We start from the raw sequence: 18710 nt of genomic DNA, 5'->3' as shown, positions 1-18710 counted from the left end.
ATAGCTGGAGAGCAGTGAGCATATTTGATTAATGCATAAGAAAGTCTTTATATACTCAAAGGCGCCTCAGGAATGAAGCAATTCTGCTGCTCAACCCCCACTATCAGACTTGGGGGGTTCAGCAGCTCAATTGACTTCAACATTTGTGCTTGTTTGGAGTTAAACGTTCTTGTTGTTGGTATTTGGATTAAAAATTGCATTTTCCACCTCACCACCATTTTCTCATTTGAACTCTGGACCCCACCGTACCGCCGCGACAGTCAACTGGACAGACTGTCCTCAGTGTGTCAGGGATCTGCGGCGATGTCAGCAACCCACCCCGTCTCCTTCACTATGCTTTGTGGGTGTGCCTTTTTTTGCCTTGTCATCCCCATTAATATCTATACAACCTGTGTTATGATGAACTGTTGACAATAGCACAACATTCTTTATATATCTAGCTTCCTAATATTTGTGTGGGAAACAATGTTATATACAGTATACAGTGGTATGAAAAAGTTTGGGCACCCCTGATCATTTTCAAGATTTTCCTTTATGTATCATTGGTTGTTCGGAACAGCAATTTCAATTAAATGTATCATATAGCAGACAAACAAAGTGATATTTAAGAAGTGAAATTAAGTTTATAGGATTTACAGAAAGTGTGCAATAATTACTTAAACAAAAGTAGGCAGGTGCATAAATGTGGGCACCCTTGCTGTTTTATTGATTTAAATACCTTTAGCACTAATTATTGGAACACCAAATTTGTTTGGTAAGCTCATTGACCCTTGACCTACATACACAGGTGAAGCCAATCATGAGAAAGGGTATTTAAGGTGGCCAGTTGCAAGTTGTTCTCCTCTTTGCATCTTCTCTGAAGATTGGCAACATGGGACCCTCAAAACAACTGTCAAATGACCTGAAAACAAAGATTGTTCAACATCATGGTTTAGGGGAAGGATACAAAAAGCTAGCACAGAGATTTCAGCTGTCAGTTTCCACTGTGAGGAACATAGTGAGGAAATGGAAGACCACAGGCACAGTTCTAGTTAAGGCCCGTAGTGGCAGGCCAAGAAACATTTCAGATAAGCAGAGGCGAAGGATGGTGAGAACAGTCAAACTCAACCCACAGACCAGCTCCAAAGACCTACAACATGATCTTGCTGCAGATGGTGTCACTGTGCATCGTTCAACTATTCAGCGCACTTTGCACAAGGAGATGCTGTATGGGAGAGGAATGCGGCAGAAGCCTTTTCTGCGCCCATGCCACAAAAAGAGTCGCTTGAGGTATGCTAAAGCACATTTGGACAAGCCAGCTTCATTTTGGAATAAGGTACTGTGGACTGATGAAACTAAAATTGAGTTATTTGAACATAACAAGGGGCGGTATGCATGGCGGAAGAAGAACACAGCTTTCCAAGACAAACACTTGCTACCCACAGTTAAATGTGGTGGTGGTTCCATCATGCTGTGGGGCTGTGTGGCCAGTGCAGGTACTGGCAATCTTGTTAAAGTTGAAGGTCGCATGGATTCCAGTCAGTATCAGCAGATTCTTGCGAACAATGTTCAAGAATCAGTGACAAAGTTGAAGTTGCGCCGGGGCTGGATACTTCAACAAGACAAGGACCCTAAACACCGCTCAAATTCTACCAAAGCATTCATGCAGAGGAACAAGTACAACGTTCTGGAATGGCCATCTCAGTCCCCAGACCTGAATATCATTGAAAATCTGTGGTCTGTTTTAAAGCGGGCTGTCCATGCTCGGAAACCATCAAACCGGACTGAACTGGAGATGTTTTGTAAAGAAGAATGGTCAAAAATACCTTCAACCAGAATCCAGACCCTCATTGGAAGCTATAGGAAGCGTTTAGAGGCTGTTATTTCTGCAAAAGGAGGATCTACTAAATATTGATGTAATTTTTCTGTTGGGGTGCCCAAATTTATGCACCTGCCTACTTTTGTTTAAGTAATTATTGCACACTTTCTGTAAATCCTATAAACTTAATTTCACTTCTTAAATATCACTGTTTGTCTGCTATATGATACATTTAATTGAAATTGCTGTTCCGAACAACCAATGATACATAAAGCAAAATCTTGAAAATGATCAGGGGTGCCCAAACTTTTTCATACCACTGTATATAGTGTAATGTAAACAGATTTAGAGTGGAAGGGCAGCATTATTGGTCATGGTTCAAGTGTCCTGCAGGAAATGGCACACTCTGAGGGGTTATTGAAATGAAAAATATCCTGCCGTGCCTCCCATTGTCTGTCACTAGTCTTGCATCCATACTTTCAACTATAACTACGCCCATGTATTTATGCTCACACAAGTGCTCTATAAGAAACGTAGCCTCATCCCAACCCACTTGATCCATGAAACAAAAAGATACATAACTTAAGAATGAAATCAACATGTACTACACAAGTTCCCCACATTTCAAGTTCTCTACGAGGAATGCATTGTGTTTAAAAACTGAATGATCATGTCTAGTGTCTCATGCTATTGGAGCTAATCCTGCACATAAATAGACACACACACACACACACACACACACACTGAGCCAGCACTGTATTAATAGGTCTTCTGCTCTGAGCAACCAAAAACATGTACATCTTTGTTTAGTTAAAATAAAGACATAATCCTTTGTGTGTATGTAAACGGATGTCTCCCCACACCGCCAACATTCAAAACAAAGGACTGGAACCTATTTTGACAACTGACTGACGATAAAGTGGCATACAATAAAATTAAATATTGAAATCATTAGAAAGTTTTCATTTCATTATAATTTTCATTGATAGCAATTGTGTTCCTTAAACACAGCTGCAATCCCATAATATGTTTTATGTTTGAAGACAAACTTTAACAGGAGGATCGGACCGACAAACACTTCTGGTGTTCAAGCAAAATCTCTTTTTTTTGGGGGGGTCTTCTTAATAACGACTTCACCAACCTAGCTAAATACCACTTTAGGCCTCCAAGATTATCCCATAAACTAATTACCAGCTTAGTTCGGGCCATAGAGCACAGCATTGCTCCGTTATCTGCCGCTCTGCAACAGTGATGAACATTGTGTGAGGGTGGAGAAAGGTGTCAAGAGGTCTTCTCAAGGCCTCAGTGTTTGAAGGGAGGAAGCTGGGTGCGACTGTTTGTCTCTCCCTGCGCTGCTAGCTGTGGAAAACTGATTAAGCTCCTGAATGCCACTCTTTGTCCCTCTTCACTTCTGCAAGGGAAGTGTTTCTATAGTGATTAATGTTGTTTACTAGCTTGTGGCACTAAACAGAAAGATTACAAAAAAATTTTCTATGGAAATGCTTTTTTCCAAAAAAGCTAAAGAGTTGTTGTTCAGGAAATACCTTATCTGATGGGCTGCGTTTTTGTATCAGGAATTTAGTAGCGTGTCAACTGTTTGCATGCCAGGCTGGCTCCTGTTTATAGTGGTGACGAGAGAACATAATAGTTTAGTGGCACTTACATGAGCGGCACACCTCAACGAACTCCCACACTGCAAAAAGTAAGAGTTATATTAAAAGATGGAGAAACAAAACCGTTCTGATGTACGTGGTGAGAGCTGAATGACCTCAAAAAACTACATTACATTGTTACACCAAATCTGTTTACCAGATTGATCACAGGCAAAGAGTTCCAACCAGTGTGTGTTTAGCTTTAAATAAATCCCCTGCCAGTGGAGTATGAAATAGAAAGTTAGAGCAGGGCAAGTGCAACATGCTTTGCAATGCTTTTGTAACGCAATACTGGATGCACAGGTTTGATGTGGATGCGTTTGTGTGTCAGAGTTGTTTGTGTGAATTCCAGGCTTGCATGATTACTAGGTTGCTTGGTGGACTGAAACAGAGGCACGATACTGCTCCATTAAGTAATGACAACAACACGTTAGATTCAGAGGTAAGGGGACTTATGGTAAGACCTTAACAAGCTTAAAGGCAGTGTTGGTAATCTTCTTCAAAAACGTTTTTGTTGAAAGTATCGTTACATCCTGACAATCAATTAATTGGCTCAAAATGAAATGATTGCCCGGGCTGGCTGCCTGCTTTACTACCTGCCTGCAGGTGTTTTCCTGTGCATTCATTGCTCATCGGCGGAGTCTTCCACAAGCTCCTAGCTTTACAGCTGTGAATAACAACGGCAGTCATGTATGTTTACATTCAGAGGGTTACGTTCATAATGATCATTTTGTTAGAGTGGCTTTGGAGGGATTTAAGCAACTTGTGGCGCGTTCACGGGAGAAGAGTTGTCAACAGTTTTTTTAGGTTGGATCCTTTTCTTTTTCTTTTATCGAGCATATATGCTAGTTTTGCAAGATTACTAACCTTGTGTTCAAAACCTTGATGTGTTGAGAGGGTAACGCTGCTATCGGCTGTCAAGCTCACCTGTATTTCATTGCTTATATTGCATGTATTAAACTTATTTTGAGATTACTTTTTTCCTCGTTGATGGAAACAGAAACTGAGGAATTGATTTCTGTCCTGAATGAGTACAAACACATTGCATTTGATTCAATCATATATAGATATGAATAGCACGGCAGGACTTTTTCTGATGTTGGCTTTAGTTCAGTGGATCTTTTGTTTTAATCTGTGTGTGCAAATATGATTACAGTAAGTGTGACTTCTGTCATCTGCAGTAAGCAGGGAGATCATATTGTATTGTTAAAGCAGTCTAGATAAGCCGAGATGAAGAGATGGTATTTGCCTCACCAAAAGTAATCAGTCAACATCTCCAGAGGACTAACGATTTGTGTCACTGACAAAGCAAAGATGTACCAGTAATACACACAGAAAGTAGCCACAAAGCCCACATTCACAAACATGTTCCTCAAAACCACTATTCTTTTGCATGTGGTTTTGCTCCACCCTAGATCAATGTAATAGTTTTAGCTGCGTAGCTCAGCAGCGTGAATGCATGGATGAGAGGTTTCCTGAGGCAGCCAGTAAATTAATATAATTACACATTCTTCACCGTCACATTTGTGCAACATCTTGCATTTTAAGAATGAGAACTTAAGTATAGCTCGGCCCTCCCCGTTTAAGTTGTGTACTAAACCAAAGTAATCTGGGGCTCTTTTGTTCCTGCTTTGACCGAAGCACTCTCGTAGTAGTTCATGTATAAAATATGTCAGATTTTTATTGTCTGAAACATCACCCATCCATCATTGATGCTATTGTCTGCATTGACAGGAAAGCTTGTCACGATGTGCATTTTTAGTGTCTGCAGTCATATGTCTGCTTGTGTGTGTCTTAACAGCCTTTTCTTTTGTGATATCAAACAATGTTTGAGAATGTCGTAAAAGCCTGAATGGGTCACAACCTCAGCTGCTGTTGTAACAGATTTTACAGCACATACTTAGTTAGGTGTGTCCTGGTCTCCTTCCGTTCTCTCTTTTAATTATACTCATTACACACACACACACACACACACACTGCAATATGCAACAGGTTTCTTGAGTTAGTTTGAAAGGTATTTTATAATAGCAATGTATTTGTGAGCTTTGCATAAAGACGTAAACAAAAGACTCGTAATCATCTGTTTGGGGAGAAAATGCGTCATGACAAAAGAGCGGGGCCTTTCTCAGTTAGTCACCACAGGGGATTGAGATGTCGATGGAAACGTGACGTCGGAATTCACAAATGATGCCATCATTGGTTTGTTTTAATATTCATGGTACTTTAACAAGCACAATGAAACTGGTCATGAAGAGAGACCCTAACAACAATTGCCAAAGTCCGGTTCACTCTCTTTTGTTCAGGTCCTTGTGTGAGTGCCGAGTTGTCATCACTCAGTGGCGAGTCATGAACTATGAGATTTTCAATCTAAAATATATTAATATATGTACTTTATATGTATTTTAATGCATGTTCTATCAGCTCAGAACATATCTGTCCCCAAAAATCAACATTCTGCATTAAACTTTGTCTTATTTGACTAACAGAAAGGAGAAACATCAGTCTGATTTTGCAGGTCAAAAATACATAGGGCAGCGATTATTTTCTTTATTAATTGTTTGGTGTACAAAGTGACCACCTTTCCAATTTTTAAGAATTCAAGGTACAATTTAAATTATTTTCTTTTTGTCAGAAATATTCAGTTTAAAATGATATTAAACCGATTATAAAAATAAATGCAGATTAATTAATCAATTTTTAAAACTCCTTGCCATCATAGAATATTCTGTTCTGTTGTATTTTATTTAACTTGTTCCCACATTACATACCAGTAACTTTTACCAGAACATGTATGTTTGACCATTTACATGAATCTGTTGTGCACATGCTGCCTTGTCTACACAGCAGCTCAAGTTAAGTGAAAATGCAAGTCTATTGGGTTTTGTCCCTTAGAGTTGCTTGTCTATGTTTACACAAGCCATGCTCTCTTAAACATGGAAAAGGTCCGTTTGACGTGATGACAACTGTCTTAAATTCACAGCGTAATTTTATCCAGCCATTCTGCACTGACAATGACATTAGTAAATTGCAAGCCTGAATCAAAGTAGGAACAGTATAAAAAGTATAGCTTCCTAGTTAATGTCAGTTTTTTAAAATCTGCAAATAGGTAAACACAAAAACAAGATTGAATTTTGGAAGACGCCTCTAGTTTCTTTGTCGGGCAGGATAAGTGCAGTTTAGATTGCTTTCCCTCCAGAACTCCTCACCAAAGCTTTCATTAAAACGCTGGTTGCCATCCTTCATGAATAGTTCATAAAGCAGAGATCTTGCCTAATTTCAGACTTTAATATACTGGGCTTAGAGTGTGAACAATTTGTTCCTGCGAGTTGGATTACACTGCAGAGCACTGTGAGCATTGCTTACCCTTTTGATACGGCCAATGTGTCTCCATTAGGCTGAGAAAATGATGTTGTAGATACAATCTCCATTATACCTAAATACACTGCAGATCTGAAAATCTATTTAAACCTCAAAACGGTGAACTGCAATTTCATGCCTTACTCCTTGGAATATAAATTGCACCTATTGAGAGAATTGCAGATGAATAACATCCAGAGACCTCTGCATACAAGGAATGTGTATGTTGTTTGAATAGCTCATGGGGAAATACAGATTAAACTAAATACTGTACATATCCCCAGATAAAAAGCTGTGCTTGCACAATGAAAATCTGCACAAAGATAGAACATGGAAAATGAAGAGCCAAATCCTAAACATTCTAGCGGCCTGCTGTCAACAACTTTGTCTGTTTCAGGCACATTCTCCCATGCCTCCATCTATCAATACCCCGGAGCACTGCAGGGGAATGAAAGTACACAAAAGCTCCGGTCCTCTGAGAGAAGATGACTCCCTTCTCTTTTCAAGGGAGACACATTGCATTAAAATCATTGAGACGGAGCAGGGTGTAAATGGGCGTGCATAGTTTGTGGAAGGCAGGATGGAGGGATCCAGGGGAAAAGGGAGAGAGAGAAAGAGAGGGAGAGACATGCATGGACTTCCTCTCCGCCCATTCTTTAACGCTCACTGAGTAGCCCTGCAGTGCAGGCTTTGGCCCAGTCATTGTCACCGGCTTAGAGAGCCTCTTTGCAAAGTGAGAGGCTTTCGTGTGACATATGTCACTTGAGTGAGTCTCCTGTCGCTCCTTTAGCCGCATGAGTGGAGGGGCGGGCAGGGAGGCGTGTCTGTGCACCATGAGAGGAACAACGTGAGGTTGAGGAGGAATGACATGTCAGAGATGTTGGTTCAGAGAGAGTTGTTGGAATGATCCCTTGATGGTCCTGTGTTGTACTTCTTTTATGGACTTGTAGTGCAGCAGCCTTGGGCCTCTGCTAGAGGCGGATTTAAGAAGTAGAATGACTCAAAAGCCAGTAAGTATCGGTTACTTGAAAAGTATGCTGTCATTAGTCCCTTTCAGTATGTGCTGTCCATTTATTTGAGTAGAAAAACATATGTGCAGATAATTTCTTCATAACGTTGCAGTCTTTACTTTGATAGCTACACTTTGATTCGGTCCGTAGGGGGGATGGCTTGTCGGAGAGGGGCAACTCTGATTTTGAGTTTAAAGGTTATTGTATGTGTGTTGGCAGGGATTAGGCCTAGTCATGTAGTAGTCACCCTCTTAGTGCCCTGGCCAACTGTTGGCTTAGGAAACCAAATCCCTCCGGATTTGTGGCTATGATCTGCCATGTGTTCAGGTAATGGATCCCTCGGCTCCCAAAACAAATGCTTTGTTGTCTGTTTACATAGGGACTCCACCCCATTTCATGCTCTGAAGATTTTGCCTTTTTAAATGGACTCTGTTAGCTTTGTTGAGTTATCATTAAAGTGGCAGGTTTGAAGATCTCCACGTGCATACAACACGTAGTAATCTGCCTCACCTACAAGGTTCATTGAGCATGCGTCAGACAGTGGATTTGCTGTGCATGAATGAAAGTTGCCTGTTTGGTTGTTGCCACGATCAACACAAATCTGGATGAAAGGTCCCGTGTCTCTGGTGGACTGTGGGCCTCCTCCCTAACGAGGACTGGTTTCTTGTCTGTGATTGAAATCACAACAGCGCCACTTTTACGCATGCTTGTACAAAAGTGTTGTAGGTGGTCTCTAATGCAAGGCTGTATCTGCATGTGTGTGTGTGTGCCTCTGTGTGCAATTTGTAGTCGACAATAGCACCAGACTGAGAATGAGAGAGGCTTACAGCTTTATTACAACATGAGAATGTATGTTTACTCCACTGGAACAAACTATCTATCCAGCTTTGTTCACCATCCAATCTGGTGGAAGATAATCACAAAAAGTCCTTATTGCAAATAATACTCTGCCACAATCTCTCAATTTGTTTAATTTATTCTAAATTCAAGCAGCTTAATCCTGCATCTAGTCTAGAACAATTACGACATTAACCTTTCTCACTAAGAAGGGACAACGCATGCCGCTTTGCCTCCTTAGAAGAACCCTGAGTATCACTCGGTCATTGTTAAGCAGCGTACTGTACGACTGCCGGAGCTCCCCGTCTTCATTCTCCTGATAGCAGGATTAGTTAGAGGGTGAACACATTTGGCATTGCCAGTGCTGCCGCCACAGTCTCAGCACTGTGAGAACTAAGCCGTGAAATACTGACGTTCTTAGACCAATTTAGAGTCTGCCATCTTGGATCTAGCCATTGTAGTAGACAGCAGATTTGTGCCAATCGGGTTTACAGTATGCATGCCATGCGATGCCACTAGCCAGGCTTTACAGTTCAAAGGGTAATCTCCGAACAAGTGTTGTGCTGTGTGGTGCGCTGACATCACAACAATGAGGGACAACTAAAGCTAAATAGTGTCCCTAGCAGGACATTTTGCATACATAAGGCCGGTTCTTGAAATTAGCCTTGATACAGAACTTTACCGCTCCCCTTTTTTAAATTTAATATATATTGATGATATGATATTTAATGTGCAAACTGCTGAAATTTGATTGTTCTAATTCAATATTTAATTTGATGTTTTTAAATCCATTGCTCTCTCCTACTGCTAAAACCATTCTGCCTCTGTGTGCCAAGCCTTTCATATTCCATTCAATAAAAGCCCATTAGCTAATCTACATGTACTTGCAAAACATCATGAAGAATATTATTCTTACCCTGAGGCACAGCATTGGACAAGGAAACATCAAAACGGAACAGAAGCAATCTTTAATGTGTTTTAATTGGGATTATCCAAGAGAAACACTGCAAAGTGCATGGGTTTGACAGGGTTTTATGATGTCAGATTTTGTTCATGCATTCTCATTCTGGTTTTCTTTTCTTTCACTTGGCTGTCAGCCACATTATAAAGTGGCCTGTTTTCAACAATGCCACCTTGAGTGTGATTATTCGCACCACATTTAGAACAAAACAACCCTCCCTCTGCAATGTTAATGCAATGCTGCAGCTCTGATTGTAACATACCCTTGTAGGACTCTTATTTTGTAAGTTGAATTAGTCGACGTATGACCATGTTTTAATATGTATCTGACACTTCCAGGTCCTCTGTGCCTTACAAATCCCAAGTGACGCCAGTTGATCTGCATCGAGACGTTCTCTGATCTCCACCGTCTCCATTCAGGAGGGAGATGAGGTTGGTGGGGAGCCTGCAGCTTGTTCTGCTCGTGGCCTTGACCTCCACAGCCACAGGCCTCTACATCCCTCTGGAAGGTAGGAGTGTCATGATGACGATTAAGATCATGCTTACGTAATCAGTACTTAATCCAGTAAATATACGGTTGATTTACGAACTGTGATTGACATGGAAAGCAAAAAGCAATTCATATTATATTTGTAAATTGAACTGGTTGCTCAATGTGTAATATTTCATTTCATCCCTCTCTCTGTTTTGACATTTGTCAAAAGTGTGTTCCATTTTTTTCCCCCCACTGTCCACCCTGCTTGAGTATGAATGTCAGCAGCTTTTTATAATTGCGACTAACAGATAACAACTTAGAGTAAATTGTTTATGTCACAAATGTTGCAGCAGAGGTGTCTTTGTTTAGGCCTACGAAGGCTTTGCAATCAGGTGCTGGTATGTGGTTTTTGTTCAGGCACCTTATTTGTCCAGATTATAGCGCTGTTTGCAGACAACGTGGCCTTCTCAGCATCATATAAGGCAGTAGGGAAGAATAGGAAACAGAAAAGGCAAATCCAAAACAGTTGTATTTCTTTGTTACCTGAAACTTTGTCACCAATGTTAACATTTAACACTTTTATGTGTCTTCATATTACAGTGGAGCAGCCTCCAGCCATAATAACTCGCACATCTGGTCCCATTATTGCCCTCCCTTTTGACAACACCATTACTATCAGGTGTAAAGCCAGGGGCAACCCACCACCAGAGTAAGTGAAACACACATTATGAGCTGAAGATGAACTGTGACAAAACACATAACATGCTGACTATTTAATTGATTGATGAAAACCTGCTGAATATTTCACTACAGGTACAGATGGACAAAGGATGGCGAAGAGTTTGTCCCTCCCTACATCATGACAGACCACACAGATGGCACCTTTGTGCTTCACAACAAGCATCTTGTCACGTTTCAGGGTAAATACCGATGCTACGCTTCCAACAAGCTGGGAACTTCCATGACGGAGGAGATTGAACTGAGAGTTCCCAGTGAGTAACCTTTCCATAAGAAGTTAAAATATTACATGCAATTACTGATTTATGCTTTTAAAAGTTACCATATAAGGGAATTTTCTTCCCATGTTTTCTTGATTGTTTTTTAAATTGTTTTATTAGGTGTCCCCAAGTTTCCAAAGGAGTTTAATGTACCCATTGTTGTTAAGGAGGGAGAGCCAATCACCCTGGAGTGTAACCCTCCAGAAGGCGTGGCCCCACGGCAGATCTACTGGATGTCTATTGGTAAGCCAACTGTTTATGCTTGTCATTTAAAATGGTGGATTAGCTAGTTGGCTAACCCCCCCCCCCCCCCCCCCCCCCACACACACACACACACAAACACACACAAAAAACAGCCAATGCTCTTCAAATATAGGTCTTTATTCAAGCCACTTCTTCACTTTCAGTCATATTTTACTTTTGTTACGTTGATGGTGCAGGGGTGGAGGGGGAAAACACTGCAGTCTTCACCGGTAAGGGATCACGTTTGTGTCATTGTGAAAGCCGTGTAGGGTTCTCGCGTGGGATAGTGTGGATAGTGTGGATAGTGTGGATAGTGTGGATACTGTGGATAGTGTGGATACTTGCGTGTTCCTGAAGTTTCTCTCAGTTGAAAATGAGTAGCAGGTCACACCATGTGCTTTGGACGAGGCTGTCCTTCCCCTCCACTGGCCATCAGGGAAGTTAGCAGTGACAATAAGAAGGACAGTCAAGGAAAGGTACACTTGAGTCCCATACGTTTCTTCCCACCACTGCCAAAGAAAAGTAATTTACTGAGTAAAAAGTCACCTTAGTTCTGTGTGAACAGCTTTGTCAATAGGGGCTGAGTTTTCTGTCCAAACCCCCTGAGAGCCCCTCAGCCGCCTCCAACAAACCTGAGTGATGTCAGAGAGAAAAACAGACTTAGATGTTTAGGTGGATGGGGCCTTGAGGCATGGAGCAGACTGAAGGAAAACATTTCTTCCTCACAATACTTGTTTTAAATTATCTTTGTTATGTTTTCTTAGTTTCACACATTAAAATTTTGCCAGGGAATGTCACAACAATCAAAAAAGAAACGCACATGATACAAGATACTTTGAAAAACCAAAACATCTCAAAGAAAACCGGGATGATGTGCATCTTTGCTTGCAGCAGAACATTGTGTTCTCTGCATGCAGTCCACGTCCATTAGTTGGAAACATATTGTACACCTCGTGCCATGTAATATAAATCGGAAACAAACATTTTTGCCTTGAACATTGACTAAACAAGCGACGACTGAAGGCGATGTTTTAAAGGAAACTGTTAAGTACTGTGAACGCACTGACCAAGGAGTGACACAGAGCATCACTGACCCGTGGCTTGAATAATGGCTCTATGTAAACCAAATAAGCTGTCACGGTGCACTTATGAGTTCACCGGCTCTATACAAGGACACCCTTCAGGGCATTCCCATTAACATCTAATGTAGATGACGCGACACTCTACTCCAATCTGCTATCATGAGACCTGAGTCATTATTATCAGGTTATCGGTAAAATCATTTTTAACTTTTACTCCTGACCATTTGGTGCACCTGATAGATGTATCTAGGAAGTTCTGTCCAATTGATATGAATATGCTTTTTTCCAGGTCTCAAGCACATTGAGCAGGATGAGAGGGTTTCCATGGGCGCTGATGGCAACCTGTACTTCTCTAATGCCTTACAGAAAGACAGTCGGCAGGACTACTGTTGCTTTGTTGCCTTCACCAAAATACGCACCATCGTCCAGAAAACCGCCATGGCTGTCGTGGTCACAAACTGTAGGTCTACAAAGTAGTCTGTGTGGCCTTAGCCACTTGCTAATCATGCTATTAAGTAGAGATCTCTGAGAAGTCAAATGTTGTTATTAACATCCTCCATTGCATACCAAGAAGCAGGGCTTGCCTTATCACGTTCATGTTGTTATGACACTTTATTGAGCAATACAGGAACTTTAACTACCCCGACCAGTATCATTCTCACAGTATTTTGTTTTTCCTCCAGTGAAACATGGCAATGAGTCTGCTGACGGCGGCAATTCCAGTGAGTGATTCACACATCAAAGCCCTCGCATTGTAAATCAAAATGCTTCTCATGGGAACAGGCAGCAGAGTTGGTTGTCATGTTGCAGAAAGCTGCTGGTAGCAGATTGACTATACACGTGTGTGTTGATTATCTAACCCTTGATTAAAGTTACACATCTGACCGAGGAAGGCTGTGCTCTATGTTCAACACAGCTAAAGCCCCCTCAGTGAGAATACCCGGCCTGCTGCTGCCCTCTGGTGTTCAGACAGAGAAAGTGCTGTTGATGGGAGAGAATCTGCAGCTTGAGTGTATACCACAGGGATAGTATGTATACATGCTGTATCATCACATTATCTCTACAGATAAATAATAGCTTGTCATATTTATCTGCTATTGCGCTTCATAACATGTTGTTTCATGTCGTAGTCCCACTCCAACGATAACATGGATGAAAATGGGAGACAAGCTGCCTCTTCGGACACAATTTCTCAACTTTGGAAAGCTGTTGTCCATATCTTCAGTAGATGAGTCGGATGGTGGGAAATACATGTGTAAAGCCCAAAACTCTGCTGGAGAGGCTGTCCACTACATTGATGTAATAGTGGAAGGTAGGAGCTTACATGTATTTGTTGCTGCGTTTGTTTTTGCTTCAAAGAGAGTGTTTGTGTATTTTTTTTGTCTCCAACCAACATGGGTCTTCTTAACGTCCCTCAGACCGGCCAAAGTGGGAGACAGGGCCTCCTCAAGGCCAGCTGACCGTGATTGGGACTGATGTTCAAATCAAGTGCTCGGTCAGTGGCAAACCCACGCCAGACATAACATGGAGGAGGAATGGAGAATTGTTCAGCGGTGAGTGAGGATCATTCTAGCTGTGGTTTTATGCATCTTTGACAAAGGGCAGGAGGACAGTGCAGCAAGCAGCTACACCACTCCACAACGTCAACCACACAACGTCAACCACACAACTTCAACCACACAACTTCAACCACACAACTTCAACCAAACAACAGAAAGCTGACAAGCAGCTGTTCTGCCAAGTGTCCTTCAAAGCTCATAGGATGCTCTGCACATTTTTTATAATTTAACCTGAATACACTGTTACCAGTTCAAGTAATAGTCTTTCCTTTACTGATTATAAGTACATGTAAGACAAATGTAATAACAAGTATGGGTAAGAATTATTCATTTTAATTATGAGCAGGTCATTTCTTAGCAACAAATGCAATGCAATCGTGCAGGAGTGGTGTTAGTCATGAGGTCCATACTGTAAATGTTTTAAAGGCTTTTTTATGGATTCATATGACTATTTTTTTAGGTGCATAGGTGATTTAAAAATTATTTATTTTTATCCTTTTAAAATGAATACATTCCAAAACTCAAGTTTACTGTACAACGTATATTCTGGTTAGGTGTTGTATTTAACTGTAAAGTGTGTGTGTGTGTGTGTGTGTGTGTGTGTGTGTATACTTTCTCTAATGTATTCCTGATCGGAAAATGTTTCTATCAAAGATATTTAAAATATGTTTCAATTCTGTCTGAATTAACTGATTAAGCAACTAATCAGTTAATCGTGTGTCATATTTTCTTTAACTTGTTACGTTAAAACAAGCCATGCTGGATGTGCTTTAGTGCAACCCTTGTAAAACAACTCTGATGACACGTATTTTCCGTGTGTGCGTGTGTTGCTGTCAGATGACCCGGGGAGCAGCAAGCGAGTGTTTGATGACACCGTGGTCCTCCATAACGCCCAAGCAGAGGACAGTGCCATCTACCAGTGTGAAGCCTCCAACAGACACGGCAGTGTCCTGGCCAACATTAACATCATGGTCATGAGTGAGTATTACAGCAAGACGTGAGTAAACCTTGCTCAGCCAGCGAGGACAATGGCTACTTTATCGGGTTCGCCTGGCTGTGGGAAATGACGTGTTGTTGGCTCAATAGCATTTCGAGTCTCCCCTCATTTTTAGAGGTGGTTTTGGAGTTGTGTCAATGTGGCTCTCATTCACCCATTCACATTTTAAAATTCCGTAGTACAGGATCTGTAAGTCACCGTTTGGAGGAGTAGATGTTAAGTCAAATGGAGGTTTGCCAGGTACATCGGCCTATATGCAGAGAGAGTCAGAAGGGAGCAAGGAGGTGAGGCGAATCTTTAGGTGATCTTATGATGGTTCCTTCCATTTTCATGATATCCAGCAGCAGTTTCTGTAATTTTTCTCACATTTTAGTTCCATGCTGTGTTCAACTAATGTGGTGTTCAACCCAGCTCTGTCCTGCTGGTATTACAGCCAATTAATTAATCATTTCATTGTTTTCCTGATTTTATTTGTTGTGCTATAAAGTGTGATAAAATGGTAACAAGGAAAGGCCCATCGCAATTTCCCAGACTCCAAGGTTACATATTTAGATTGCGTGTGTTTGGATTCTAGCAAAAAAAACTACATTCATATCCAATTATCAAAATTGTGGCCAATTAATTTTCGGTTTTATTGACTTGAATTGATTCATTGTTTGATCGTTTCAGCTCTACAGCCATGATATAGCCATGACCACTCGACACTCAAAATGTCAATGGGTTTTTGAATGAAGTTCTCTCAGTGCAGCACTTTGGTTTTCATTAACAAATGTTATTTCTCTTGAAGTGTAACAAGAGGTGCGATGCCTGCGTCTGAATTGTATCTGTGTTTTCAGTCATCTGCTCTTTTGTCTCTATTTCTTGCGGGGAAAAAAATGCTCATAGGCAATAACTTGACATTTGAGCAGCTGAAATCTCCTCTCCTTCTTAGATATGGCTCCACGAATACTGACAATTGACTTCCAAGAGTATGCTGTAGTAGTAGGAAGGGACATCGTCATCAACTGCAGTGTTTTCGGCTCTCCACCACCCACCATCTCCTGGTAAGTGATGATTAGGAACAACAGGTATATTAGTCTTGGTGACACCTGTCAGGGGCTACATTACCACATTAACATGTGTGTTAAGACTTCCTGCCTTCCTTCAGTGTATATGTTTTCTCCAGCTAACAGCGTACGTTGCTGTATCAGTTAGTTCTGTGAAGTTAACAGATGTGAGCATTTATATTACTGTGTCACAGAAGTGATTCATGCTCTTAATCAAGACTGCTTCAGGTGTCTGCAGGACCTAGATGTTGACACTTATGTCTTTTTAATTAGACAATCCTCTCCTGTTTCTTGGAATTGGGCTAATTAAGTCTATAAACCATCACTACAGCTCTGCTCCAGTTCTCCTAAAGGAAAATAGGATCACAGACAGTCATGAAAAAACCCTCTCAACTTTACAAAGACCCTCAGAATATTAGGACACGATTTTTTTCTAAAGTAGTTGGCAAAAAGGATATTACAGTCAATTCAAATTTTCCTAAAATAGCAATAGTAGAAATTAAACAGGCATGATTAACACGGCTAATTGGCCAAAACTTTCTCTCCTAGGGCCAAAGATGAGACTCTAGAGCCCATCGGGGGGGAACGATTTTTTTCTCTGAATGGATCTTTGCAAATCATCAGTGCCGAAAAAAACGACAGCGGGAAATATGTGTGTGTTGCCTCTAACAAGGAGGGAAAGTCAGCGGTCACCGCCGTGCTGGATGTGAAAGGTATCTCAGCAACAGGATTAGTGCTTTCTTAAAGCAAGTGCCAGTTTGCCCAAATGATACCGTTTTCAAATGTTTCTGTCTGCTTCGCTAGACTAGGGGTGGAGGAACATTATTTTTTCCTTCATTCTTTCAGTAGAAGGCTTTGGCTTGTTTGTATAACCACATAACAAAAACAGTTTAAGTCCTGGAAGTAAGACTCCAAGAGATTCAAAGCATGCTTCTGCCCTTCTCAGTCATGTTGTATACTATATTTTATATATGTTTTACTCATTGTATTGTATGTGATGAGTGATTAAAACACTACTACTACAAGAGTTATGATTAATATGTTTATCTGGCCGCAGCCTAACGAGATAAATATCATTATTTTTTATGTTTTTATGTTGATGTTCTGTTTTAATGTTGTTCCTATCTTTCATGCTTTTATCTTTTATCCTGTATTATTTTATTGTAAGGTGACCTTGGGTGACTTGAAAGGCGCCTCCAAATAAAATGTATTATTATTATTATTATTATTATTATTATCTTATTTGTTTTGTCCCTTGCTTTTTTTGTCTTTAGACCCTACAAAAATAGAATACCCACCTCAGGACGTGCAGATCATCAGTGGGACCACAGCCCAGTTGATGTGCCAGGCAGAGTTTGACGAAAGCCTGCGTGGAACCTTTAAGTTGGCTTGGAGGAAGGATGGGGAGGAGATCCCACTTCTCCCTGAGGAAAATTCCAGGTAAGTTGCTGTGGTGCGATAGTGTTTCCATTAGTTTTCAGGTGTGTTTTTGCTTTAGAGGACTTTGTTCAGTGTCTTTATCTCTATGCTAATGCTCGGGAAGAAAAAATGCATGAAAAGTCCCCAAAGCTCTGTGCCTTATCCTGCAGAGGGTCAACGACAGGGGATTTTGCTCGCTTTTTGTCTGCTTAATGAATTTACTGATCACCTCTGCCAAGGATGTTATATATTGTCTTGCCTGCTATTGGTTCGCTATCTTAGAAAGGTGCAACGCTTTTAGTAAAAGTTGTCGGAAAATATAGGCCATAGCAAACTACTGCACTTACTTGAATGGAAGAAAAATCTGGCACGTATAAGCCATGATTGTCTAGTACTATGAGCATTTTGATGCAGATCACGATATAGGTGTAGAAAAAAAATGTAATCTAAACTTTTCCTATTATCCAAATCAATAACAGCGTAGAGGATTGTGCAGCTTTGGCAGAGGCACTGTCTATGCCCACTGAGTACTTGATTGATTGAATTTCTATTCCAGCTGTGTACTAACAAATGTGCTTCCATGTTCAGATACTTTATGGATGATGGCATGCTGCAGATCATGAGTGTGAACCTGAGTGATCAGGGAATATACACATGCATTGCGAGGACCAGCCTAGATGAGGACAATGCCACTGCACTACTCACTGTACTGGGTAAGATGGTTAAGTAAATAATATAGTAGAGTATGTAATTCATTATTCATTGTGAATTCTTTGAAAAGAACAATTATATGAATAATTTAATACTGGTGGTTTTATTGTGATTTGGTTGTCATTATTATGCTTCCCTCCCCCAGATGTTTTGGGTGTTAAAGTGACAGTTTGTACTGAGCACCTAATGTTGTATGTATTTTGTGTTTCAGACGTTCCCGATGCTCCAAGAAATGTAGAGATATCCGAAATGAAGAGCCCGAGAAATGTTCACCTGTCTTGGATACCTGGGAGTGATCACAACAGCTCTGTAACAGGTAGGAAGTCAATTAAAAAGAAGTAGAAGATCTGAGGTCTGAAAGAGGTGGAAGTGGTGCTAAAAAAAAAACAGATAAACAACATTTTCGAGGTGTAAAAGAGTATAGTAGAACAGACGAGACTCCAGCTTTATTGTCCAGCTGGAAGCTTTTACACAATAAACGTCATAGGAGTATATTAGCACATAAACAAAGTAATAACATGCACACACTCTGCCCAGTAACCTGGTACTTTACTGTATCACCTAAA

At 40.8% G+C, this 18710-nt stretch overlaps 1 protein-coding gene across 12 annotated transcripts in view; it reads left to right on the top strand.

Annotated features, from left to right (window-relative positions):
* LOC117733509 (neural cell adhesion molecule L1-like protein) overlaps positions 1–18710 on the top strand; it is a 49442-nt gene that overhangs the window by 11476 nt on the left and 19256 nt on the right. For 8 of the 12 annotated variants that reach the window (XM_034537221.1, XM_034537227.1, XM_034537225.1 and 5 more), the window contains exons 2-16: positions 9954–10123; positions 10690–10798; positions 10903–11081; positions 11208–11330; positions 12702–12872; positions 13096–13134; positions 13329–13440; positions 13543–13724; positions 13831–13965; positions 14809–14949; positions 15900–16011; positions 16564–16727; positions 17289–17454; positions 18022–18146; positions 18356–18460. In XM_034537221.1, coding sequence (XP_034393112.1) covers positions 10042–10123; positions 10690–10798; positions 10903–11081; positions 11208–11330; positions 12702–12872; positions 13096–13134; positions 13329–13440; positions 13543–13724; positions 13831–13965; positions 14809–14949; positions 15900–16011; positions 16564–16727; positions 17289–17454; positions 18022–18146; positions 18356–18460 — 1945 coding nt within the window. In that variant the 5' untranslated portion in view covers positions 9954–10041. Of the gene's footprint in view, positions 1–3843; positions 3893–7738; positions 7818–9953; positions 10124–10689; positions 10799–10902; positions 11082–11207; positions 11331–12701; positions 12873–13095; positions 13135–13328; positions 13441–13542; positions 13725–13830; positions 13966–14808; positions 14950–15899; positions 16012–16563; positions 16728–17288; positions 17455–18021; positions 18147–18355; positions 18461–18710 lie in introns of those variants that run through there. The other 4 variants (XM_034537217.1, XM_034537216.1, XM_034537223.1 and 1 more) reach the window with 4 other exon arrangements.

The sequence above is a fragment of the Cyclopterus lumpus genome, chromosome 7, assembly GCF_009769545.1.
Source record: "Cyclopterus lumpus isolate fCycLum1 chromosome 7, fCycLum1.pri, whole genome shotgun sequence".
Classification (NCBI taxonomy): Eukaryota; Metazoa; Chordata; class Actinopteri; order Perciformes; family Cyclopteridae; genus Cyclopterus; species Cyclopterus lumpus.
Note: the sequence above shows the minus strand (reverse complement) of the source record. Positions and strands in the feature narration are given on the sequence as shown.